Source organism: Mesoplodon bidens (genome assembly GCF_964165515.1).
Source record: "Mesoplodon bidens genome assembly, chromosome: 13".
Taxonomy (NCBI): domain Eukaryota; kingdom Metazoa; phylum Chordata; class Mammalia; order Artiodactyla; family Ziphiidae; genus Mesoplodon; species Mesoplodon bidens.
In genome coordinates, this window is record NC_138169.1 from 5,795,359 (window position 1) to 5,822,709 (window position 27,351).

The 27,351-nt window shown below is 54.9% G+C and overlaps 1 protein-coding gene across 3 annotated transcripts in view; it reads right to left on the reverse strand.

Annotated features, from left to right (window-relative positions):
• The window catches only part of AACS (acetoacetyl-CoA synthetase), a 50,148-nt gene that overhangs the window by 16,093 nt on the left and 6,704 nt on the right, over positions 1 to 27,351 (reverse strand). For 2 of the 3 annotated variants that reach the window (XM_081253307.1, XM_081253308.1), the window contains exons 3-10: positions 27,016 to 27,136; positions 26,055 to 26,168; positions 21,210 to 21,307; positions 14,876 to 14,990; positions 14,609 to 14,690; positions 10,786 to 10,933; positions 5,697 to 5,777; positions 1,604 to 1,728 (exon numbers count right to left, since the gene is read on the reverse strand). In XM_081253307.1, coding sequence (XP_081109433.1) covers positions 1,604 to 1,728; positions 5,697 to 5,777; positions 10,786 to 10,933; positions 14,609 to 14,690; positions 14,876 to 14,990; positions 21,210 to 21,307; positions 26,055 to 26,168; positions 27,016 to 27,136 — 884 coding nt within the window. The remainder of the gene's footprint in view (positions 1 to 1,603; positions 1,729 to 5,696; positions 5,778 to 10,785; positions 10,934 to 14,608; positions 14,691 to 14,875; positions 14,991 to 21,209; positions 21,308 to 26,054; positions 26,169 to 27,015; positions 27,137 to 27,351) is intronic. The other variant, XM_081253309.1, reaches the window with a different exon arrangement.

Genomic DNA, 27,351 nt, shown 5'->3' on the forward strand with positions numbered 1-27,351 from the left:
GGCTGCGAACGCAGTCACACACGCACGCTTGCACACACACCTGCACACAGTCACATGCATGCATACACACACTCATCCACAGGCATGGGTGTTCTCACACCCACGTGTGCACATCCTCTCACACACCCACTTTCCTGTGCACATGTGTATGTGCACATGCATATACACATGTGCACACACGCACACCTGCACACATTCACAGACATGCTGCTCACAGTCTCGTGCACCTGTGCACATGCACACACACACTCACACGTTCACACTCAGGTGCATATACACTCACACTTGTGCACGTACACACACTCAAAGCTGGGTCTGCCTGGGCCCTCCATCCTTCAACTCCATTAGCGCTAAGCCCCGGGGATGTACCTTTCTCCCTCCATCCCTCCTCCCATGGCACAGGCATACACGTCCAGAGTGTCTCCTCCTGAGCGCGGCTCACAGGTACTCAGGGCAGAGATCTTCCCAGGGATTTGGTTAACCTTTCACTGGCAACAAGCTCATTAGGAAATAAATTTCTTCGCTAATATTGCGAGACAAATGTCAGGATTTAAATATCACCTGGGCCAAAGTTACACTTAAAATATTAATGCCCAAGGATTTAAGAACATTAGCGGTTCCTCCTGTTTCCCCAATGTAAATGGACTCAAAGGTAAAGTAATTAGAACATTTCAGAGCGAGGCTGACTTCTGGGCCACAGGAGCTCTGCCAGCTTCCGTGTTCTCGTTCCTGGAAGCACGATCATTAGGCCAACGGTGACCACCAGCCGCAGTGGCGAGAATGCATCAGCTGGCTATGATTAATTCCTCAGCAAAGAAAGTGCCAGTGGAACAGGGTCTTCTGACACTTTCTGGCAATGACGAGGAGGAGGGACTGGGGGAGACGAGGGGCCACTTCCCCCTTCCCCTGACACTGCCCCTTAGCTGGCCGCTGCCTCTGTCATCAGGATGCCCGCTTGTCATCTATGAACAGGACTGCGGGGAGGCGGGGATGCCCATCTGCAGCACTGGCAGCGGGGCATCTGGAAGCACGCTGCTGAGTCTGGGGAGACCCTGGAGGCGCTGGCCAGCCCTGAGGGCTCGCAGAAAGGCGGGTGGGAAGGCCAAACGCTGGGAACGCCCCAGAAGCAGACCTGCCCTCCCCTGGCTGAGCATCTCCACACCATCCCCCGAACAGGTATGTACGTTCAGCCTGGGTCATTCTCTATCACCCTTGCGGCCGTGGGCCCCGTGTGAAACAATGCTCTCATCAGCCCGCAGTCTGCCTCTCTTCTGGGTCGCTGCTCTGCAAGTTCTTAGAATCCAGAGTTACAAAAAAAAAGACCACGTTCCCTCTCCCGGTGCCCGAGGTTTCAGAGCTCACCCCTGGGCCTCGGGGGGCGGGGCAGCCCCCTCCTCACTACATGGATCTCTGTGGTCGGTTCCTGTCAGGGGCGCCCGCCCCTTCCCACCCTCCTTGACAGCTTCACCTACTCCTGGCACCTCCACACCCTCACACAGCCACCCCCGCCAAGAGGGGGACATCGAGGGTGGCAAAGCATTCCAGAGACAGCAGCCAGGTCCTCAGAGCGGCCGCCCTGTGTCTGAGCATCCCGGGTACCTACCCGATCCTGTCGACCAGGTCCCAGAGCACATTGGGGGTGGGCACCAGCGGGGAGCCGTCATATAGGACCACGGCCGCCCCCGTGGCGAGAGCAGACACCATCCAGTTCCACATCATCCAGCCGACCTGGAGCGGACGGAAGGGAACACGTGTCAACCCAGCGCCGGGCTGGCTCCCCTCAGCCCCGTCACGCAGCCTCTCACATCCCTAGAAAACCACCCGATGCTGAGCCAAAGTAGCCAAGAACTGCCCGGCCCAAATGCACGACGCTCTGCCCAGCAATTCCCCAGTCAACAGTTTACAGTAAGGGACTTCCCTGGTGGCGCAGAGGTTAAGAATCCGCCTGCCAATGCAGGGGACCCGGGTTCAATCTCTGGTCTGAGAAGATTCCACGTGCCACGGAGCAACTAAGCCCGTGCATCACAACTACTGAGCCCGTGTGCCACAACTACTGAGCCCGCATGCCACAACTACTGAAGCCCACGCAGCTAGAGCCCAGGCTTTGCAACAAGAGAAGCCACCGTAATGAGAAGCCCACGCACCGCAGCAAAGAGTAGACCCCGCTCGCCGCAACTAGAGAAAGCCCGCGCGCAGCAACGAAGACCCAAGGAAGCCAAAATAAAAATTAAAATTAAAAGAGTTTATGGCAGGGATCAACGCACACGTGTGCACTAAGACATGTCGGAGAATGTTTCCCGCAGCCTCACTGGTGACAACAAGGGACCGAAGGCAACAGAGGTGCCCGCTGCGCGGTCACGTGGTGCACACATGCAGGGAACCCTGGGCGCTGGAGCAGGCCACCCAGGTCGGACGTGGGAAACAGCGCCTGGCACCCAGCAAGCACTCAGGAGTCGGCCACTGTGCAGCCATCTAAAAGAACGAGGCCTGGCTTTGTGCAGAACAGTCTCGAAGACAGACCGTAAAGTGGCAGAGCCAGCCCGGCAGAGGGTGTGCAGCGCCCCATTCGTATACAGAACCCCCAGCCCCACCCCTGGGCCTGCAAAGGGGCCCGAGGGGCAGGGGAGTGAGCAGGGTGGACGTGGCGGCCACTGGGCCCTGGAAGACGCCAACCTCTCACCAAGTTCCCATGTGCTGCATGAAATGCTTACCACGTGCAAGTAGAGCATTTTTTTTCTTTTAATTAAAAAAAATTTCACAGCCAAAGAGTGTGCTCATAGCCTCACTGACAAGGGCACTCCCATCCACGCTGGGAGAATTTGTAGGCGATTCCAGCCTAAAGCAATATAGCAACAGAACAAGGAAGCAGGAATCTCTGTCCAGAGGGCAAAACAACCCAATTCCACCCCGTAAGCAAGGACGGCAGGAGGATGCCCATCCATGAGCCTGGAGCAGATGCGGCCCAGTGTCCCGGGTCACCCGGTGTCCCCAGGTCAGAATCCTGCCATCGGGGACCAGGCGGCCACGTGAGGTGGCACCCAAGTGGCAGTTAAGAATCCCCAGACAGGTCACAACAGTGTGAGTGACGCGGGTAAGAGCGCGATGACCAACCTATGCTCCCCCTTTGGCACCATGGAAACGGCAAAGGGAACCAGGGGTCACACAAAAACCTCCATTTAGTTGAGTTGCCTTTTTTTTTTTTTTTAAGGGTTTTAACATCCTAAGTTGAGTTTCTTCTAATAAGGAATCTTTTTTACTTTTCTTTTTTTTTTGGCCTCACAGCACGTCTTGTGGGATCTTAGTTCCCCAACCAGGGATTGAACCCGGGCCCTCGGCTGTGAAGGTGTTGAGTCCTAACCACTGGACCACCAGGGAGTTCCCAAGGAATTATTGTACTAGGCAGCAGTGGCCACCTCTCCTGGCCACCTCTCTGTCCAGCTGTTAAAGTGAGTCAGCAAGTGACAGCATAGGCCTGGCTGGGGCCGGCTGGGGGCACCCGAGGCTGCTGCTGGCACCTGGCGGCCTCCACCGAAAAATGCAACAGCCCCATCCTTCGTGGGCAGGATGTTTCCCAGAAAAGTGAGCTGCTTCTGAGAGAACTGCTCTGGATCCTGGAGTCCTTCCCTTGTCCGCTTGGTGCAAACCCTGTGTTTCTGAATCACCGTGTCCCAGGGAGGCAGCTGAGTTGGAGGTCAGCGTAGCTGTAGCGGCCCCGGGGGTGGGGTTGTGCAATTCAAAACGCTGCTCCTAACGCCCCAGGGCTGGGCTTCCTGTGTGAAAAGGCCGGAGCCTGGCGGGGACCCAGCACCACTCACTGTTCCACGATGGGGGAGGGGGATGGAAGGAAAGCCTGCAGCTGAAAGAAACCCAAATCATTTGGCCCAAAGCCCTGGATTTACAGCTGGGCACCCGGGGAGATGAGGCGACCTGCCCCTGGTCGCACGTCAACCCTCCCTCCTGTGTCTGTGTCGGGTCCTGGGGCTCTGGCACAGGGACGCAGCAGGGCCTGGGCCTCGACCTCCCAGGTTAGGAAGATGCCTCAGCATTCTGCTTCCTTGAAAACTCAGAATGGAATTGTCATCCAGGAAAGGGAGCTAAATCACTCTGGAGCCTCTGGATATTTGCGGTCTTGGAAAAAGCTGATTTTGAGTTTTCTTCCCTTGGGACAAAGAGCACTTCCTTCGGCTTGATGACCTTTCACCTTCCAGGCTTCAGCAGCGTTGGGAACAGCTCCAGCGCCTTGAGCTCAAGCTCTGGTTTGGTGACACCCACTCCACGCTAAGCCACGGGAAGGGCTGGAAGCGGGACCACCTCCGTCCTGGGGGCAGGACCGCGGGCCTCCCGTAGGCGCTGCAGTACAGCAGCAGCTCTCGGCTGCGTGCGCAGCCACCCGCAGGCCCCGCCTGGTCTCACGCCTGGATCCCCAGCCATGGAAGTAACTGCTCAAGCCGCCCTGCGCGCCCTTCCTCTGGCTGCTGTAAACAACGGCCACAAACCCAGTGGCCTAAATGCACTGTCTGAGAGTTCTGAAGGTCGGGTGTCCAAAATCAGGTGTCAGCGGGGCTGGGAGTTCCTTCTGGAGGCTCCAGGGGAGGGTCTTTCGTTGCCTTTTCCAGCTTCCAGGGGCCCCCGCGCTCCTGGGCTCGTGGTCCCACCGCGCTCTGGCCTCTGCTCTGTCGTCCGCCCCCTCTGGCTCCACCGCTCCTGCCTCCCTCTTGTAAGGGCCCTGGTGATCACCCTGGGCCCTGGATAACGCAGGACACTCTCCTGGTCTCCGGAGCCGCAGCCGAATCACATCTGCAGAGCCCCTTCGCCGCATCAGGTGACATGCACAGGCTCCGGGAGTGAGGACATGGGCGCCTTTGGGGCCGTTATTCTGCCTCTCAGCACGCCACCCCACGGCCTTCCAGTAAATTCCTTTTCCGCCTCAACTGGTCAGAGTCCCTTTACTATTGCACACGACTAAGAACTGACCATCCTCGTGGCATCTCTGGTAAGTTCCTGTCCCCCTGGCTGAGCCACAGATTTCCATCATGTGACACTCCTCCCCACCGCTACAGGCTCAAGAGACTGAATTAACAGTCTCCTCGGGGGCTTCCCTGATGGTGCAGTGGTTGAGAGTCCACCTGCCGAGGCAGAGGACACGGGTTCGTGCCCCGGTCCGGGAAGATCCCACATGCCGCGGAGCGGCTGGGCCCGTGAGCCATGGCCGCTGGACCTGCGCGTCCGGAGCCTGTGCTCTGCAATGGGAGAGGCCACAATGGTGAGAGGCCCGCATACCGCAAAAAAACCCGAAAACAAACAAGCAAAAAAACAGTCTCCTCGGTTTCTCTAGATTTCCCCAGGGCTCCCAGCAGCAACCGTGGTCAACACAGGGGGACGGGCCAAGCTGGTGCTCAACCTTGGTGCCAAGATTCAAGTGGGCAGCTGCCAGGAGGGAGAGAAAGAGTGAGAGTGAAGGATCCCGCAGAAGGGGCTGCTCGTGCACGCGGCCAGGGGTCTGGCGCATGCAGCCCGGGGTCTGGTGCACACTGCCTGCGGCTCGAGCTGCGCTTCTGGCTACTGACATGTGCAGAGGTGGAGAGGCAAAAAGAAGAGTAACGATAAAGGCCTCCCTACCTGAAGGAACCAAAGCCCGTCGTGGGAGGGTGCGGAGCAGGGGGAGGGCGCCCGTCTCAGCACAGCACCGCACTCACCGTGGTGTAGTACAGGATGATGTCACTGCTGCTCATGTTGCCGTGAAGAATGTGCTCCTTCAGGTGCTGGATGAGGGTTCCCTGGGGAGAAGCGGGGGAATGCCGTGTGAACCGGGCTGCTTCCTCCGAGGGCACAGAGGCACGCGCAGCCCAGACGCTCGGCCCTGGGGCAGGAGGGGTCAAGGAACAGGCAGAGCTCTGAGCACCCTCACCGTGACGAGCAATGCTCTGGTCCCTCTGCCACCTGACCCCTAAGGCTCGCCGGGGACACGAGAGGAAACCCTGACCCGACCCTGCCGGCCTGCAGGCTCCGGGCGCCAGGTGATCAGGAGCACAGGGGACCCACCAACCTCAGGCAGAGGGGAATGAAGACCACGGAGTGGAGAGCCACAAAGATGAGGGTAAAAGGCTGGGTGCAGGGACACCTGCCCCTCCAGACCAGGGCACTACAGGCCAGCCCTGCTCCCTCGTGGTGGACGGGGAAGACTGGATGCCTGAGCAAGACTGTCCCCGGGGTGCACAGCCGTTGCTGGGTCTGCAGCTCTGAGAGCCTCGGATCAGAGCTCAGGGACTCCTTGGCCGAGGGGTAGCTCGAGACCCTGCTTTCAGCTCAAACGCCCCGTCAGACCCCTCTCTCCCAACCCCGACATGTGATCTATTATTTTTTATTTTAATGTTCACTGGGCAGTATATTCACTTGGACCGAAACTCGAAAGCATACACCATGACAAGCCCCCCACCCACTTCTGCAACCAGTAACCATAGACGTTTCCCGTGTACATTTCCAGGTATGTTTCTTGCCTATCTGCATGTATTTATTTATGCTGGTTTTTTATTTGGATGCACTGTCCTGCAGTTTGCTTTTTCCATTTATCAATAGAGGGAGCTTCCCTCACGGTTTTTTGTACAGCTGTATAGTATTCCACTGCCCAGACCCCACTTGTTCCAAATGACTCTGTGTCGTCTGTGGCTCGCAGGGAGGACAGGAGGCTTCCCAGCCCCAAGGACAATGCAGACAGCAGAGCAGGGGACCCTGAACCAGCTGTTTCATCGCTCGGTTTTCCCATCCTTTCAATGGATCTCACACAAGATCCTGAGGCTAGATGAGGGACGCGGCCCCTCCGAAGCCCCTGAAAAGGCCAACCACTGCACTCAGTCTGGCCACAGATGGGAGCCGCCAGCTGACGGCAACGGTGGCCCTGGTTGTTTAAGAACTATCGGGACCCACATATTAAAACCAGCCTTGATGACCCTCATTGTACCCAAGGGAAACAAAAAACAAGCCAGGGCTTCCCTGGTGGCGCAGTGGTTGAGAGTCCGTCTGCCGATGTGGGGGACGCGGGTTCGTGCCCCGGTCCGGGAAGATCCCACATGCCGCGGGGCGGCTGGGCCTGTGAGCCATGGCCGCTGAGCCTGCGCGTCCGGAGCCTGTGCTCCGCAACGGGAGAGGCCACAACAGTGAGAGGCATGTGTACCGCAGGAAAAAAAAAAAAAAACACAAGCCAGTAGGAGGAGAAGATCGCTTTCAAAGCTCAACAGAAACAATCCTACCCAACAAATTCTCTAACTCAAGAGCCAGCGCTCCTATTCCCGAATCTGTCCTGATGGCACCCCGTCACCAGGCCCGCAGCGGGGACGCCTGCCCTGGGGATGGACCACACGGGGGTCGGAGAGACAGTGGTAGACAGGCTGCCGGGAGGGAGAGCCCGTTCTGAGGGCTCCCCGAGGCCACCCTGGGTCTGCACGCGGGAGCCCAGAGCCCGGTGGCGTCACCGTGTGTGCACTGTAGGGTCAGGGACAGCACACCCGCGCCCACCCAGGACAGTCACAGCCTTCCTCGGAAAGTCCCTCAACACACACTGCTCGCACTCAGAGCAGGCGGGTGACCACGTGGGGACAACAAACATTTCAGGAACCCTTTCGATGAACGCTAAGTGTTCACGTGGCAAATCCACAGAAAGGACTGGGAGCTCCTGGATTATGGGAACCCGTGGCAGATCCCCCTCGATTTCCCTTTTCACTTAGATTGGCCTCTAAACTGCATCTTCGCCAGTACGGTCTGCCTCCATAAGCCTGGCCCGTTCATAACCCGCCACGTACTCACCCGCTCAGCACCCTCACCCTCTTGATGGCACAAAACTCTCCTTGGCTTCCCTCTGTATGAACCTTAATGAGTCGCGTCAATAGCTCGTCCCTTAATTTCTAAATATTTATGGCAAGTCTGAATGCTTTCCCCGAGCGTCAGGAAGTATAAGCAGCATGGTTTCTGGATCTCAAGCAAGAAGAGTAATATAAAAGAAGGAAGAGGGAGGCTGTTTTCTGGGCTCTTCTGTGGGCTTAGAAACCACAAAACAGCAAACGAGGATCCCAACCTCCCAACCCAGCCCTGACCCTGCTGCCATGCCAGCCCCAGGGGCACTGTCGGCAGTCCCCCGGCGCTGCTTTCAAGTTTCCTCTTGAGATAACTCTTGAAAACAGGCAAGATGCTTAGTCACTTCTCTGGAGATGCAAGAGCCCAGCGAAGCCAGAATTAATATAATTTTTCCTGACTTTTCCATATTCTAAATATACCAAGCACAATGATTTTATGAGCAAACTACATTTTATCTAATACATTTTTATGTTCCACTCCTAAAAAAGGGACATTCGCTAGGCAAAGAGCACTAAAAATAAAAGTACAGTCGGGCATTTCAGTTTTTCCTAAAATGTGCTGTCTTCCCACACACACACCCCCAACGCCCTCGCCCGCAAGGCCTCTAAAAACACTCATCTCTGTGGCCGGATATCGGGCCTCCGACCAGGCACACCAGGGGTCCCCCTCCAGGCAAAACACGATGCCAGCAGCTACACCTTAGGCTCTGAACATGCCCGACTCAGCGCGATAAAACAGGATGGTGAGCAACAAGAACTCCCTCCTACAAAGAGGCCACTGGGCTCGGTCAGCGCTGCTTCCAGAAATCAAGCCTTTGGCCCCCGATGTCCCCTCCCTCCCGCTCCGTGGTTCCGGAGTCGCCCACCGTCTGTGAACAGGCTCATGTGTATCTGGCGGTTATAATTCCTAACCTGCCATCGGATCTTCCTTGGATCCAAATGCAGGTAATGACAAAATTGTATTAACCTCTTTCCACGTTCTGATGAAAACACTGTGTCAAGAGCTGTATTAAGGCGTTAGAGTGATTCTACGGCAGGGGTTCAAACAGCTTCTAGATGTTCTAGCAGAGAACAGCTGTACAAGCTAAATGAGCTGGGATAAGAGAAATTTTATATTTCACGTTCAAATACCGCCATCTGGCCGAGCGATAGCTAGAAGGCTGTTAGACAACGTGAGGTTTCTCCACTCAGATAATCCTCGGGCCTCCAAGAGGGGAGGAGGTTAAAACGAGGCCGATAGGGTGGGCGCTCGTCCACCGCGATGGATGTCCTTAGGAAGAGAGGAAAATTAGACCCCAAAGAGACGCTGGGAACGTGCGTGTAGAGAGGAAAGAGCATGTGAGGACACAGCGAGAAGGCAGCCGCCTGCGAGCCGATGACAGAGGCTCAGAGGGAACCAACCCTGCCCACACCCCGGCCTTGGACACCCAGCCTCCAGAGCCACAAGGAAGTAAATCTTCGTTGTTTAAGACCCCCCAGCCCGTGCTATTTTGCTACGGCAGCGTGAGCTGACTCACAGCACAGTAAGTCTTCCCTCGGTTAACCACACTTTATAACATAACCCGGAGGCTTTCAAACTTTTTGACCCCAGCCCACGGTCAGACAGAAGTTTGGCGACGCCGCCCAGCACGTGCACCGTCCGTACCCGCGCTTACATGACAGCTTTGAGAAAACACACCAACACCTCTTAGGACCCTTGATGCGCTGGTATTTTCTCTTCTCACCTAACCTGTTTCCTTCTGTTTAAAATGCCGGCAGATGGCCAAAAAACACATGAAAAGATGTTCACCATCACTAATCAGAGAAATGCAAATCAAAGCTACAACGAGGTATCACCTCACATGGTCATAATGGCCATCACCACAAAATCTACAAACAATAAATGCTGGAGAGGGCGTGGAGAAAAGGGAACCCTCCTGCACTGTTGGTGGGAATGTAAATTGATACAGCCACTATGGAGAACAGTATGGAGGTTCCTTAAAAAACTACAAACAGAACTACCATATGACCCAGCAATCCCACTCCTGGGCATATACCGTGAGAAAACCATAATTCAAAAAGAGTCATGGACCACAATGTTCATTGCAGCTCTATTTACAATAGCCAGGACATGGAAGCAGCCTAAATGCCATCGATAGACGAATGGATAAAGAAGATGTGGTACATATATACAATAGAATATTACTAGGCCATAAAAAGGAATGAATTGGGTCATTTGTGGAGATGCGGATGGACCTAGAGACTGTCCTACAGAGTGAAGTAAGGCAGAAAGAGAAAAACAAACATCGTATATTAACATATGTGGAATCTAGAAAAATAGTATAGATGACCTTGTTCGCAAAGCAGAAACAGAGAGACAGACATAGAGAACAAATGTATGGACACCAAAGGGGAAAGGGGGGCAGCGGGTGGGAGGAATTGGGAGATTGGGACTGACACACATACACTATTGATACTATGTATAAAATACATAACTGATGAGAATCTACTGTAGAGCACAGGGAACTCTACTCAGTGCACTGTGGTGACCTAAACGGGAAGGAAATCCAAAAGAGAGGGGATATGCGTATAACGGATTCACTTTGCTGTACAGCAGAAACTAACACAACATTGTAAAGCAACTCTACTCCAAGAAAATTAATTTAAAAATAAATAAGTAAAATAAAATGCGGGCAGGGCCCATCTGTCAGACTCACAATACCCTAAGGGGTCATGACGTGCAGCGTGACTGTCACCGGCTCGCCCGGCGCAGGCCCTGCCCTGGTGGCGCTGTGGCGTCCCGGTACCCCATGGCGACGGGGCCACAGCAGCTGGGGCAGCAGCCCCCCACCGCCCGGCTCGAGGCCGGATCTCGGCGCAGCACCCCACCTGGAGAGCGGGGGCGGGGTGCGCCCTAGCCAGCAGGAAGCCCCCAGGCAGGGACGGCGTGCAGACCTACCCCGGCCGAGTGCACCATGCACTTGGGCGCTCCGGTCGTGCCCGACGAGAACATGATGAAGAGCGGGTGGCTGGAGGGCAGCTGCTCGAACTCCATCTGCGGGGCCTGTGCGCCTCGCCCGGTGGCCAGGAAGTCCTCCAGGAACACGCTGCGGGCAAAGAGGCGCGGGAGACAAACGGTGAAGGTTCTAGAACGCCGGGCGGGGCAGGGGTGCGGAAATCGGTCGCATCCTCCCGTTCACCCCCCTCCACGTCTACCTGGGGGGCGACCTAGATTCCAGGAACCTGCCTTGTCTGGAAGCTTCCCAAGAGAGAAGGGAGAAGTCGGGGCTCACGGATTCATGCTAATTGAATAAAAAGTGACTGAGTGAAAATTTCCGGTTGCTTTTTCTTAATATTTATTTATTTATTTCGGCTGCTCTGGGTCTTAGTTGCGGCAGGCATGCGGGATTTAGTTCCCCGACCAGGAATCAAACCCGGGCCCCCTGCATTAGGAGCTCGGAGTCTTACCCACTGGACCACCAGGGAAGTCCCGAAAATTTCCGCTTGCTGTATTAGCACCGTTGATGGGACCAAGGGCTGTCTCTCCAGAGAATCTAAGCGCTTTAATAAACACTGTGGAGAAGGATCCCTTGCAATTAACACATTGGCTGTTTGTATGCAAACTCTGCGGAGGAGGGGGTCTGAAGTGATGCTCAAGTCCCCGGAGCCCAGGCGCTACTAACTGTTTGCTACTAGCTGTCTGATCAGCAGATGCCTGGTTTCCCCAGGTTCCCCAAAGGCAAGCTAGAGTCCAGGGTGTCTGAATCCTTCCCTTTCCCCCCAGGAGAAGGGAGGGGAGGAGGTGCCAGGTTGTGTAAGCTCTTCTGACACCTGAAGGGCACAGCCAGAAAGTGGTGCCAAGGTCCCAACTCGAGAGTTTCTGTGACAGAAAACCTGCAGGGCAATTGTTCTCACTATTTTCCTGTATCCTGAGGTTTACAATGGCCAGATGCAAATATCTGTCCAGGAACAAATAAAATTAAGCCCAGCTATCGCCTCCAGCCTGAACAGCCTGCCCCTACCCTGCCCCCAAAGCGGCCGTAAAGCGCCACTGCATGTCACCAAGAACCGCCGAAGGGGCTGTTTTCTGAGCAGAAACAGGGTAGCGGAAGCCACAAAGCCACCTTGGGAGAGAGGCGGTTTCTCTATTTTGAGATCGGCGGAAACATCGAATCCAAAACCCCGGCCCTGTTCCTCCACTGGTTTAGAAGGGAGAAGAAAGGGGAAAAATCGAAACTACTGTTTTGTCAAATGGAACTTTCTTTCAAGGAAAGGGGAGAAGTCAGTTAAACTTGGCCTGCGGCAAACTGCCAAGGAGAATTACTCTGAAATACAAACGGATGCACATGAAAAAGTGAAGAAGTGTGCTGTCTTGCATGGAAAGGCACCCTGAAAGATGAGGATGTGGGACTTCCCTGGTGGTCCAGTGGGTAAGACTCCGCACTCCCAATGCAGGGGGCCTGCGTTCGATCCCTGGTCGGGGAACTAGATCCTGCATGCGTGCCGCAACTAAAAGATCCCAAATGCCTCAACGAAGATCCCACACGCTGCATCTAAGACCCAGCGCAGCCAAAATAAATAAATAAATACATAAAAATAAATCTTTAAACAAAAAAGATGAGGATGTCTCCTGGGGGAGGTGCGGCCATTTGAAATGGGCACCCCAAATAATTCTGAGCGGTAAACAAGCAGACCCTTCCTCTCCAGAGTGTCAGGAAGATTATTCACTGTGGAACCTTCCAGCGAATGAAAACCCCATTCCGCCTCCACCTCCCATCCAAATCCCATTTACACAAAGGGCCCAATCGAATCGGATGCTCCACATGGAGAAAAACGTTTTCTTCCCATCGGTCTATAAATCACAGTAAATAGCGATTACTTTTGTTGCTTCCTCTAAAAAGGAAAAACCCAAAGGGCAGTCCCCCCACAGAGGCGCAGAGGCGCTTTCGGTTTATCTGCGGCACCCAGCAATCAAAGGCTGGAGAGCGCCGGGGGCCTGCTTCCCGGGGGGACCGGGGCTGCGGAGCTCTCCGCACAGCCTGAAGCTAAACGAGGTGGTTCATGTTGCTTCTGGATGCGCTCACTTTCTATCAATCATCAATAAACACATCGAGAAAAATAAAAGCCGGGCCACCGCGGGGCCAGCAAACCGTCCTGTTTTCCTCCTGGCCTTTGTGCACACGGCCCCGTCAGTCAAACCAGGGGAGCTATATTCACGGCAGGGGTGTAATTTATCAAGGTCGGCAGGGTTCCCACAGTCTAGGGGACAGTCCAAGCGCCCAGGCCTGCCTGAAAGGACCTGCACATCCCGACCCGGATGCTCCAGAGGACACAGCCCACTCTGGCCTGCAGCTCTCACCTGCTCATAATGACAGACGACGTTACTGAGAGCTAACTTCATGCACACTGCTAAGCCTGCGAGGAAGGTACTGTTACCCCCATTTTACAGATGGGGAAAACAAGGGACAGAGAGGTTGATCACTGGCCCGGAGCCACACAGCTGAGATCTGACCCAAGCAGTGTGGCTCGAGACCATGGCCTTAAAGGAACAGTCACTTTGCTGCAGCTCCCTTCAGCCTCTGGAAGCCTGGTACTGCAGCTGTCCCCAGACCCTGCTCACCTCTCAAGGTCCCTCAGGTGTCACCCCCCCCCCAGGCCCCACAGAGAAGCAACCACGCCCTTCTCTCACCTCCTGGGCACTTCCTGTCCCCAGCTCAGTGAGCACGGCTGTGTCTACTGGGCCCAGCGGTCACAGCTCCCCCTTCCTGCAGGCGTGTCTTGTCCCCCCAGCTCGACTGTAAACGTGGGGGACAGCACATGAGCTCTAGCCCCCTCCATGCCCCCCGGAGGGCGCCTGCACAGCGCCGCTCAGCCACGCGTCCACCCCGTCTGTCTGAGTAGCAAGGCCTCCTCGCCGCCTCCCTCCCACCACGGCACACACAGGATCCCCACCTGCGGCTCTGCCGCTGCTTCTCATGAGGCCTGAGGCCACTCAGAGACTCCTGCCTGCAGCCCAGATGCGAGGCTAAAGGGACAGGTTTACCTGCACAGGTAAACACACCTGATCTCAGAACTTGCTCCTCTATGATGGCTTACAAAGAGATGAAAGGTGTATAACAAGAACTTTGGGAAGAATATCAACTTGGACCAAACCATAATCCATTTTCTTAACTGTTCAGAATTAAGGTGCTCACCATTCTATTCCACGTCAAGGCCTGTGGTCTATTAGCTTATAAATGTCAGAAAAGCAAAGGAAGATGCCATTAGCAATGGCAACAAAAAATAGGTTGTAAAATGAAAAAAAAATACATACATATTATGTATGTGTATACCTTTGTGTGGATGCATGTGTGTATATACACATGCATACAAATAAACATACATATGAACCACATACACAGAGGTGTATGTGTGTCTGCACATATGCACATCCTCACACATATGCACCTGTGGATACACATTAGTCACCGTTCAGAACTGCTGTGGCCAATCCGGGGAGCCAGCCAGGCCCCATCCAATCCCACCACTTCCAAGGGACACAAGACAGGAAGAGTTAGGATGCCTGGGACAGTCTCTGTTCTGACACTAAGTTACCACATGGCCCCAAGGGATTCCTCCTGGGGCCCTCGGGTCCCCATCTACAGAATGACGATTTTTAACTAAGACATCTTGCACCTCTAAAACACTCCAACCCCAAGTGCAAAGATCCACAGAACCTGCAGCCCGGTGGGACTTTGAGTGGGTTTCACATGCAACCAGTGATCAGCATGCGGCTGGCTTACCTGTTTGGAATCTTGGAAATGTCTATCTTCTCTCTGGAGGAAACGTAAGGAATCACCACCACTTTTTTCAGGTCTGCTAGTCCTGAAAACAGCGGGGAGGAGAAAACACAAGCTTACAGGACACAACATACCTAGTTGCTAATCTTTTTCTTTTTTTGCTAAAATGGAACACAACCTAGGACTGAGACTACTCCATTTTTGCAGGGCTCTTGGGACGCCTGGGGGGCTCTCACCCCTGCACCGTGCCCCCCACGCCAGCCCACGCACCTTTAACGACCTGCTGCAGCTTGTCCATGTGGTCGTGCTCTTTGCCATTGTACACGACGGCCTCCACAGAAAAGATGAGCTTTGGCTGAATCTGAGAAAACCGGTCCAGAACGCCCTAGAGTGGAAGGAAAGCGTCGTCATTGTTCATCCAGAAGGCAAAATCCTCCAGCAGCCAACGGGACGGCTGCATCTCCAGGGAAAGAAAAAGCAGCGTGCCCAGTGCACTAGCCACATCCCTGCATCCCCGTCATCCAGAGGCCAAGAAAGACAGCCAAGCAAACGGGACATGCACCTGAGACAGGATCATCACTTCAAAGAAAGCATCGGTACAAAGAAACACCGGACGGACTTACAGACATACACTGAGTCTATCAAATGGGAAAACACAGGGTGAGTATCTGCACGACCACAGAGATCCCCCATTTTACAGCAAGAGCCTCCCAACACAGCTCCTCTGGCACATGTAAGTGAAGACTCACCTTCCCAGAAGGCAGCTCTGTATGCAAAGTGGTGCCACATTTAGGCCCTCCTTTAATCTTCAATCAAAGAGGTACCTGAATCCTCCGAATGATATTTCTTGCCAAGCAAATGTATGAACTCACAAATGTGTACACTCGTAAACAAGCCCCATGAGAAAAAGCAGGCTCTCCACACCCAGCTGTCTGTCTCTCCACACACGGAATCACCGTCCCGCCAAGCACCCACCTCTCCCTGAGAGAAGGCACACCCCCCGTGCACACGCGGAACTTGTTTTGGGAACTGCTGTGAACTGCCGCACGCAACCTCATGATGCATTGATACAACCTGCGTGTGACACCGAGGGTGACGGGTACAGGCCCTCTCGGATGGACTCCCCTCCCGCTCCCCTCTCAGCCTGCCAAGTGCAGACCGTGGTGGAGCCATTTCCATCCACAGGAACAGCATCTGGAAGGCATCACCCAGATGGCACTCCTAATCCCTCAGTCCAATGCAGCGGCTCAAGGTCAATGCCTGGGCTACTCCAAGGGTACCAGCAGTGATGCCAGAGCCTCCGTGTGAGGACCTGATGGGCAGGGTCTCCACCCTGGCTGCAGGTTAGAGCCACCTGTGGCGTGACGATTAATTAAACTCATTAGGTAACTAATGAGCTGGCCTGGAGTGGGCCCGGCACTGCTTCTCAGAGCTCCCAGGAGTCAGCAAAGCACATGCCTAAGACAAGGGGAGGCCAGGGCCCCTCAGAGGGGTCCTGGCGACAACAGCATCACTCGGGGCCCCAGACCTACTGAACTGGAAGGTCTGGAGTTGGCCCAGCAATCTGTGTTTTCACAAGTGCTTCGGGTGATTCTAATGCACAATAAAATTTGACTCTCTGGGCTAAAGATTCAAGGACTGATTCTATTTTCAATGCCTTCAGATTTTCAAGACCAGAAGCTGAATTAACAGAGAAGAGCTGCGGGCTGAGAAGAGGAAGAAGCATTTGTTTATTCCATCTACTGTGCCAGGCAAGCAAACAGAGTTCTTTCTCCTTGGAACATATAATCTATTGGGGTGGGGGAGTAGCAAAGCAATTATAAATGTCTTTGTTTCCAGTTTCTAATTGTTTTCAGTGAACTATACCCATGGTTTAGGTAGCCAGGAAAATGAAAAGAAGGAAGGCAAGAAGGGAGGGAGGGAGGGGGGAAAGGGAGGAATTAAAGCCATAAGGGAAGTGGGGAGCAGCCACATAGCACAGGGAGATCAGCTCGGTGCTTTGTGACCACCTGGAGGGGTGGGATAGGGAGGGTGGGAGGGAGACGCAAAAGGGAGGGGATATGGGAACATATGTATATGTATAACTGATTAAATTTGTTATAAAGCAAAAAATTTAAAAAAATTAAAAAAAAATTTAAAAAAAGCCATAAGGGAAAATTAATGATGGACTTGATCAATAAAACCAAAATCTTTTTTCCAAAAAGATCAATAAAATAAGCCTCTTGACAAATCTGACCAAGAAGACAGGTATTTCTAGCTAACACTTACATAGTATTTACTACGTATCAGGCACTGTCCTAGGCACTTTACTAATATTCACTCACTTAATGCTCTGACATAGAATTATTATTCCCATATTCCAGATGGATAAACTGAGGCATACAACCATACAAAATCGGAAACCACACTTTACTACAGAAAGAGGGAATAATAAGTGACAAAGCACTATGTTCAATTTTGTTAATAAATTCATGAAAGCCAGATGAAGTGGATGATTCCCCAAGAAGACGTAAATTTATCAAAAATGATTCAAGGGGCTTCCCTGGTGGCGCAGTGGTTGAGAGTCTGCCTGCCGATGCAGGGGACACGGGTTTGTGCCCCGGTCCGGGAGGATCCCACATGCCGCGGAGCGGCTGGGCCCGTGAGCCACGGCCACTGGGCCTGCGCGTCCGGAGCCTGTGCTCCGCAACGGGAGAGGCCACAACGGTGAGAGGCCCGCGTACCGCAAAAAAAAAAAAAAAAAAAAAAAAAAAAACAGGACCTGGAGGTCTTGGTGAGACTGGCAGGTTGGGGACCCAAAGAACAAGCAGACCCCGCACGTGGAGATGCCCACGAGCCCAATGGGCGTGGGAAATCCAAGCAGATGGGGGGGGAGACGTGGGAGAGTTGGAGGATGGGGCACGCGGTGAGCAGAGGGGCAGGGGCAGGGCACACGCAGAGCCACGGGGCTTCAAGAGAAGTGAGCGATGCTCCCCAGCATCCTCGAGCACAGGCCGTGTCCCCACCCCTCCCTGGAGCAGCCTGCGCAGACAGGCATACGGCCTGCCAACAGACGGCGTCCTTTCATCACCAGCCTGGCAAGGCGAGGGGAGGTCACCACCGCGTTTCTGGGCAGGTGAATGAATCCACGTGTATGGAGACCCCGCCCCCATACCTGTAAACTGCCTGGTAACCATCGCACACGTGTGTGCCACGGGGCTAGAACTTACTTCGTAGTCAGTAAAGATGTGGCCCCATTGTAAAAGAACCAAATAATTAAAATCAGGATTTGCAAGAGAGTGGCAATTCTCCCTTTATTATAGAGAAAATTCTTCAGTGATTTGCAGCAAACAATTGAAAGTAGGAAAAACATTTGTGTTTCACTGCAAATTTCAGAAACATACCCTTTACTGAAACTGGGAGACCATCTGAAGTGCAAAACGGTGACGTCGGAAATTAAGAACAGGAGCCTCCTTTTTTTTTTCTTTTTGGCTGCGTGGCATGCAGGGTCTTAGTTCCCCGACCTGGCGTCGAATCCCTGCCCCCTGCAGTGGAAGCTCAGAGTCCCAACCACTGGGCCACCAGGGAAGTCCCAGGAGCCTCTTTTTAAAGCAGAGATTTGCAAACCACTGAAGAGGACCATCCTGGGCCCCCGTGACCCCTCTGTCCCGCCCCAGGCCGCACCTCGTCATTAACTCTAGATGCTTCGCTGCAGGTTTTAGCTACTGGAAAAGAACAGAGAAGACATCTGAGGCTCTGGAGTCATTGCTTTGTCCCAGGTCCTCAGCACACAGGTACCGGTGCCCACATGAGCAAGCGCTGTGTCTCGTGACCCGGACCAGGGCTTCCCGGCCAGGAGGGCTCACCCTTGGGAGCTGGCAGGTGGTGCCAGCAGCCGGGGGCCCTGAAGTCACCAGGTTGATACATTAACTGTCATTCACTGCTCAACAATCACTCCAAAGGATCGTGCACATGGCTACCTGCCTCTGGCTCTACACCAGGGTCCCAGCAAAATGACGACCGCTTTCCAGAGCTCAGGGCAGAGCGAAGCATCTTAGTAGAACGGCGTTTGGCCCTGTCACTTTCTGACCGAATAGAGGGCTCTCCTGAGGCTCAGGCCATCACGCCCACAACTCCCACAAGCAACTGTGCTGAAGGCCGTGGCCAGGGCGGAGCCAGGCTGCCACCTAGTGCGCGTGCGCTTCCAACGAGAGCCGCCACCCCGGAAAACCCGAACCAGCCTCAAACCAGGGAAGGAACGCCAGGGATGCCGCTCCAGAGCCACTGGCTGCATCCTCTGCACAACAGGACCTGGGACCAGAGTCAGCCAGAGTGGTCTGCAGTGGTGACATTTTGCACAAGACAGACCCCACGAGGATGGGCGCAGGGTCAAGGCCAGCTGCTGATGCTACAGGCAAGCAGGAGGTGGCTGGGCCCCAGCCCGTCCCCTAAGCCTCCAGCCCTGCACCAGGTGGCTCAGACCCGCCACCCGAGGCCAACCCAGGAGCTCTGCTCTCTGGGAAGCCCTCAGGCAGAGGCTTCGTTCGGGCCCTAGAAGGCCCCGCCCCCGCCCCCACGCTGCACGATGCTTCTCCAGCATCACAACTGCTTACAAGTTCCTATTCACTCAGAAACACCCACTCTCTACTCATCGGGAACAGCTGACATTCACCAAGCTGTGGGGTGGGGGGGCGGGTAGGTCTGAGCGCTGTCCCAACCCCAGATGGGTGTCAATGGTGTTGTCCTCACAAGCCCTCCTACGGTGTGTCCCCGAGGACACAGAGACAGGAAGCGGCAGAGGCGGATTCAAACCCAGGCAAGAGCCTGCCTGCTGGTAACCTCCACGCCACATGCCTTCTCCAGCCCCGAGGCTCCTTCACCGCTTCCCAGCAGCACAGCTCAAGGCCTGCTGAGGGATCCAAGGACGACAGTGCCCAGGGACAGGGTCCCAACCCTCCAGGACTCCCCAAGAGGATGGCCTGATCCCAAGCAGCTCACACGGCCTCACAGAGGGCCTTGGGGACCAAGTGGCCCCCTGGAGCTCCGGGCTCAGGTCAGTCCTGGCTGCCCTGCCTGGGTGGTCCGGGGCGGAGGCGATCTGGGAGAGGCCCAGCAAAGCCCCAGGAGGCACAACCACGGCCACCAGCAGTGAGGTCTGGGGTGACCACCCCCTCCCCGAACTCAGCAGGGCCCAGTCCTCATCCCATGGGGCCAGGGCCGGCCTCAGCCAATCGCCTCACCGCTCCAGGCCTGTGTGTCGCGGAAGCACGTCTGTCCCTCCTCTGCACGGTGTGGGGGGAGATAAGAAATACCTTGAGAGACCTCCCCGGTAGTCCAGCAGTTAAGACTTCGCGTTCCCGATGCAGGGGGCCCAGGTTCGATCCCTGGTCAGGGAACTAGATCCCGGCTGCCGCAACTAAAAAGATCCCGCGTGCCGCAACTAAAAAGATCCCGCGTGCCGTAACTAAGACCCGGTGCAGCCAAATAAATAAATAAATATTTTTAAAAAGCAAAGAAATACCTTGAAAACCTTTTCCAGAAGAGCAAGTCTCAGGGCAGAGGTTGAGTATCAAGCTCACACCCACAATGCCCAGCCTGTGGACAAGGCACATGGACTGCAGAGCACGGAGCTGGAACAGCGCCGTCCCTGCACCTGTATCCTAAGTGTATCAATCCTCCCGCGTCAATCACAGGCCCACGCAGTCTACGCTCGTATCATGAGACTCTCTCTTCCTGATGCCCCTGCTTTGCACGTGAGGATAAATAACTCACCCAGGAATGCATGGCCAGCAAAGCCAGGCCAGCCCTTAGCCCCTGGGCCGCACTGACCGGCGCCCAGCACAGGGGCCACGCCCAGAGCAGAGGAGGAACGGTCAGGGACGTGGATGCCCGGCATGTCCTCTAACGGGCCCAGCCTCGTGGCTCCTGAGGGTCCCTCATTCCCGAGGTTCTGCAACCAGTAAAGGTTCCTGATCAGGAGGTAGGGGTCCCAGGAAGTCCTGCTCTGCCGCTTCTTCCTTCCCCACGGAGGGGCTCAGTGCGTGCTTCCTGCCCCTGCCTGGGCCACTCCGCCGCTGGTGCACCCTGGTCCCTGGTGCCCTTGGGGTTTACGGGGATGAAGAGGCCTGCCACACTCCCGCACAGAGCGCAAAGCTCAGCCCCGAAGTAAGACATCAGGAATGGCAATTATGGAGCAAACTTTCCGTAAGCAAATCTTCCATGAGCAAATCTGCAGAGGAAACACGTCAGAAGCCCTCACGTGGCCATGAGGTCACAGGAGCCGCGACCGGGCGTCTCCTGCTGGATGCTCACAACACCGCCTGTCACACATAACATGCACTGACGCAGCCAATGCGCACGGCTGGGCATGGGCAATATTGGAAAGGAAGGATCGTTCACTTTTAGACTTAAAGAGAGATTTGCTACTTCTGGCTCCTTCTCTCCTGCTGATTGCGAGTCACCCGCCGGGGAGACGGGAGGCCATCGTGACACTGTTTCCTCCCAGCCTGGCCGGCCCTGCCTGGCGGCTGCCCACACCCCAACCCAAGATGTCATGGGGAAATCACAAGGACTGTTCCCCTGCGGGGGCCGCAAACCCGGGGCACTTGAGGGGACCCCGACTCACATTCACGCCGAAGTCTGGGGACGTGGAGCTCCAGATGGCGCCGATGCTCGTGGCCGCCAGCATGGCCTCCACAGCGTGCGCGCTGTTGGGTAAATAACCTGTGGAGGGGATACAGGGAGAAAGCTTGGTTCAGGGTGTGAGGATGCCGCGGACTTCCAGAAGCACCTCCCAGAGTCACGGTGGGAGTGGGGAGAGGGGCTGGCTGTGAGCGGCTCACAGAGCAGGGCCAGGCCCAACCCCACCACCTTGACATTTGCTCGGATGACCCAATCACTGCCGCCAGCCTGACCACTTCCCGTCATCACCCCCTCCGACACATTCCGATCAGGGATCCCTGCACGATCCCGGCCTCTTCTCGCTCCGCTCCGCCTCCCACTCTGGGCTCAGTCACAACAGCCTCCCTTCAGTTCTAAACTCCCCCTGCCTCAGGGCCTTTGCACAAGCTGCCTGCGTTGCCTGGACACGTCCACCCACACCAGCCTTCGCTACTCATCCTTCAGCTCCGAAGGCAGATGGAACTCCCGCAGGGAAGCCTTCTCCAAGGCCACCCCAAGAACTCAGGTCCCCTGGCCAGTCGCCCACAAAGCACACAGTGTTTCTCCCTCACCAGATCTAGCATGATAACCACCTAAGTATAATCATCATAACTGGCAACTTCATATCTGGTTCTCTCGTGAGGGCAGGGACGTTGCCTGTCTCGCTCCCTGCTTTACCCAATGCCTTCTGGTACGCCCTGCAGATCAAGGTCCGCAGATATGGGTCTACTGGCCGGCTGGTGGGAGGATGCTTGGATGCAGGGAGGGAAGGAGAGGCTACAGGGGAATGAAGACTCAGCAGAGCAGTCAAGACATATGAAGTCCTGCAAGGGACTCAGCCCTCCATCTAGTAGGAAGCTGAGTTTTGTTTTGGTTTTTTTTTTGGCCGCACCACGTGGCCTGCGGGATCCTAGTTCCCCGACCAGGGATCGAACCCGGGCCCCCTGCAGTGGAAGAGCGGAGTCTTAACCACTGGACCGCCAGGGAAGTCCTCTGGGCTTTTATGATAATAGAGGCAGAGACTCTTTATGGACGAAAAGACTATGATCAATTAAACAGATCGTCCTAAATGCTCCAGAGAAAAGGATTTGTGCACAAGGCACCAGGGAGCAGAAGGTCCCGGGCCTCCCCTGAGCACAGCTCCCTCCCTGGGTGACACAAAAGCCCTCTGGGCTCCAACACCCCGTGGTGCCCTGAACAGCTCTCCTGCTGTCCCTCCTCCCATGGCTCTGAACTGCCTACTTGACCACAGCAGTGGGTACTTCGTTTCTTTGGGTTCACTGCATCTCCCCTGCTGGGTGTCCCATGGCGCAGGGGTCGTGCATTGCTCACACGGCCCCCGGGCTCCGCCCAGCCGTGGCACACAGCAGGCCCGCTGACGGATGTCGGCTGCCGAGAAGACACTTGGCTGTGAGCGTACTGAGGTGTCTCCACGGTGCCATCGCCCCAGGCAGGGCGGGACTCACCACCCAGGGAGGCTGGGTGACCTGCTGGCTGTGGGGACTGACACGCAGCCAGGAGACGCCCGCTTCACAGACGAGAAACAGTGCCGTGAGCAGTGAGCAGCTGTGACTACATCTTTGAAGGCCTCCAAGCATCTCCCCATTCAATCCCCCTCTGTGCTCTTCCCTAGCGCTCTCTTCTGGGAAACACAGTCCCCTGTCCTAGTAACTGCGATCAGGTCAAATTAGAATCCAAGATGTGACACTCAAGAAGGGGGTGTCACCAAGCACCAGCCTGACTCTGAGGAGTGAACGGCAACGGAGCAGGCGTCCCCCACGTGACACGGCCAAGCGGCAGCCCCGGGACGTCCTGCTCTCCGTTTCTCCTTCTCAAGAAACGTTTGCTTCAAAGGGAGATTTTTAAAAATGAAAATTGGGGCTTCCCTGGTGGCGCAGTGGTTGAGAGTCCGCCTGCCGATGCAGGGGACACGGGTTCGTGCCCCGGTCTGGGAAGATCCCACACGCCACGGAGCGGCTGGACCCGTGAGCCATGGCCGCTGAGCCTGCGCATCCGGAGCCTGTGCTCCGCAACAGGAGAGGCCACAACGGTGAGAGGCCCGCATACCGGAAAAAAAAAAAAAAAATGAAAATTGGGGGGAAGAAAAATTACTGGAAGGGAGAAGAACCTTTTGAATTCCTTTTCTAGACAAATTAAATTGGACCACGAAGAACCCAAGGTATTGAGGTTTCAACCACAAAAATGCCTGCTCTGACCCAGCACTCTCAGGCATTCATCCAATACACGCTCGTTATACACCTACTATGCGCCAGGTACCCGCAGACTGAGATGCAGCAGTGAACAGAAGACAAAGCCCCATCCTCTGGTACTGGAGGACAGACAGACGTGCACACACACACACACGCACACACACACATAATCCTGTGATTTCAAGAAGGCAGTAAGGCAACAAAGGAAAATAAAGCGGGGTGCTGAGAAAGCGGTGATGGATTTTTCCACAGGACAGCACGGACGGCTTCTGAGCAGAGACCTCAATGAACCAGGGTAAACCTTTGGATCTGTAGGAGAACATTCCATCCCTGGCTGAGACAGGCGATAACGCGGCACATCCCTTACACATCCTTTACTATTCATTCCTCTCCAGTCAAGTAACACAGCGCGGGGTCGCTCCATGCCCAGCTCCATCATCTGAGAAGGAGACTCGGGGCCTGGCCCCTTCACATGGTTCACACAGGGTAAGGCTGCCCTCTTTGCAAACACAGGCCAAGCGCCCACTTGCAGTGAGTCCCACGGGAGAGGCACGGTCAGGCCAAGATGCCCGGTGGCTTCTCCTGCTGACGGCCCGGCCTGCAGCCCTGGTCCCATGGCCCCCGGAGGTGGGGAGGGCAGCCCAGCAGCCAGACCCCCAGGCCTCGTGGGTTTTAGAGCCAAACAAAGGAGACCGATGCCCAAATAATCAGAAAACCAAACAGATAACTACCAACGACGCATCCTTTGAAGAATGAAAACAAGATGCCGACAGAGGGTCCAACAGGAGGGCCTGGCTCAGGGGCAACCAGGGGGCTTCCCTGAGTGAGGCCATCTGGGGACAGAGCTGGGGGCAGGCGGGGCGGAGGCCGGCTTCCCAGCAAAGGCTCTGCCGGACACTCTTAGGAGGACAGGGGCCGGGAGGGGAGTGCGGAGGCAGGAAGGAAGCGAGTGCACGGGGCTGCCGACCGGGCCCCAGGTTCTCGTCCCACCTTGGAGGCAGCGGGGGTCAGCGAGCCTCCGAGCAGGGGACGGACACCATCGATGCCACTGGGGTTGGTGCCACGAGAGAAGTCGTGTGGCCAGAGGACAGATAAGCCCTCTTCTTTGGTTTAAGAATAAGATCTGATGCCTGATCCCGGAAGGAGCAATGTAAACTCTGACCCCAGCACTGCAGCAAAAAGCACACAGAACCCCAGGCAGACCCAGACTGGGAACCGCCCCTGGACACATCCGTCATGGTCACCAGCCCCTCCCGGGGTGCGTGTGGATGGGCAGGGCCAAGAAAGCCCACCTAACTTCTCTGCCCACGGGAGACTCTGCATAAAAAGCCTCTCAGCCTCTCTGCTGCCCTGTTTAAAGACGCAGAAACTCGAGGTCCAGGGAAGAGAAGTCCTCATCCAAACCCACAGGCCCAAAGGCAGCGCCAGGCACCGAGGGAAGGTCTCCTGACTCCAGGGAGTGGATGCTGCTAAACAAGTCCTCACCAGGAAGAACTAAGTGGGAGAAGCCGCACTGAGTGAGGAGGCCCAGGTGGGGATCCCAAGGAACAGTGTGGCCTCGGGCCAGCAGCCAGGCACCAGGAAACTCGGGCCCAGGCGCACGCTGCTCTATCGCGGCACCAGATAATTACAATCCATCGTTCAACAGATGTGTGATGAAGGGTCCTGGCTATCAGATTTCATGCCTCACTAACTCTCAGGGAATTTCCTGGCAGTCGAGTGGTTAGGACTCTGCACTTTCACTGCCAAGGGCCCAAGTTCAATCCCTGGTCGGGGCCTGAGACCCCACAAGTGGCTCGGCCAAAAAAAAGTAACTGTCTATGTATTACCTCCAGAGGCTGAGTATATCCACATACTTCCAGTTAACGACCTTATGAACTGAAATTGTCTATACTGTTTAAATCAGCGCCCATTTTTTAAATAAAATCCTTTCCAAGTTTAAAAAAAAAAATGGTTAGTTTACTTTTCTCTTCTGGGCCTCGGTTTTTCATCTGGGAAACAAGCAGGCTGGTGGCACCTGCCCTGGCGTCTGTGGGTCAGAGGAAATCAGTCTAGTGAGTCTCTCCACTGATAAAACTCCCTCTGCTGGGTTTTGGGGATTAGGAATCAGTCTACAATCGTGTCAGCACAGACGGTGAACATCACAGAATGGAAACCAGCCCTCAGGAATTCCTCAGGAAAGCATCGAGTTGGAGGTGGGCAGACCCAGAAAATGCAGCAGCTTTTCCCAACCCTGGAAGGAGTCCTGGCTTTGTCATCAAGGACCTGATGAACTTTCTGGTTTGTGTTTAGTTTAAGGACCACATTTCATTAAAAAAAATAATAACAAATTCATTTTTTAAATTATTATTAATAATAATAGTAGACGTCTGTGAGCACTGGCTCAGGAGGACATGCCCACATGGAGGCCGGGAGCCGGGGACCCTCACAGCCCAGCTCACTCTGGCTGGGCCGCACTTGCAACGATCGTCCCTCTTGGTCTGGTTTGTGCCGCACGTGTACACACGCGAAGCCGTGTGCGTGCAAGCTGACCCAACGCCACCTCATTCCTTCCGAGCCACGCCCCTGCCCCCACTGTGACAGGCACCAGGAGTACCCACCGACGACCCGGTCTCCGCTCCTCACGCCCATCTTCCTCATCGCCGCGGCGTACAAAGCCACCTGTTTCCGCAGCTCTGCAAAACTCACCTTCACGATCTCCTCCCTGCCTTCCCCTGGGAAGAGAAAAAGGACAGGTCATCCTTGGACCATCCTAAAAAGAGAGGTTCTGAGTCACAGACACAGATGAAAACTCACACCTGTTCAAACACAGGTTAGAGATACGCACCCAGGAGACGCGACAGGTGCAGGGGACGCAAACCAGATGCAGGTTTACCCGACGTTCCGGAAAAGAAAGGTTTGGAAAAGGGCATCCTTGAGACGCACGTCCAGAATTTGCCATTTAAAGATTCTTTTTTTACTACTGGGAATGTTTTTATTAAGTGAAGAATCCTTTGATTTGGTTGTGATTTTTTTTTTTTTTTTTTTTGCGGTACGCAGGCCTCTCACTGTTGTGGCCTCTCCCGTTGCGGAGCACAGGCTCCGGACGCGCAGGCTCAGCGGCCATGGCTCACGGGCCCAGCCGCTCCGCAGCATGTGGGATCCTCCTGGACCGGGGCACGAACTCGTGTCCCCTGCACCGGCAGGCAGACTCTCAACCACTGCGCCACCAGGGAAGCCCTGGTTGTGATTTTTTTAATATAATTTTCCAAGGGCTGGGCTGGGGGAGGAGGAGGGGAAATCAGTGTTTAGTGGGGACAGAGTTTCAGTGAAAAAGTTCCAGGGATCTACCGCACAACAATGTGAATATACTTAACACCACTGAATTGTACATTTAAATTGTACATTAAAAAAAAAGTGATAGTAAAGTTAGTATTTTGTGTTTTTCACCACAAAAAAAAAAAAGGTGCCGAGCTATTGTTTGGAATCATACACTGCAGGTTCTGAGTGCTTCGGAGCCTCTCTGAACACGTGGCCCCATCACACTGCGAGAGGAAAATCCGAGTAGCTGTCAGGACTCACGTGCTACGTAAAGGGCCACTCCGTCATTTTCCCCATGTTGCAGGAGGTTTTCCGCGTAGTTGAGGCGACTGCCTTTGAACCACTCAGGGACGTCCGCAATCTCTTTGGACGTGTCCACGACCTACAGAGGATAACAGCAAACCGAGACACACACGTGCGTGAGAGCAACACCAGATGCACAGAAGGGATTCCGCGTCACAGGAGTCCAGCTAACTCGCTGGCCCAGGCATCACTAGATCGCTGTACAGACTGAACGCAGACCTGGCCCAAAGGCTTGAAACTGAAAATAGAAATGAATGTGATATTGTGTACCTGACAGTTGCTGAGAGTAGACCT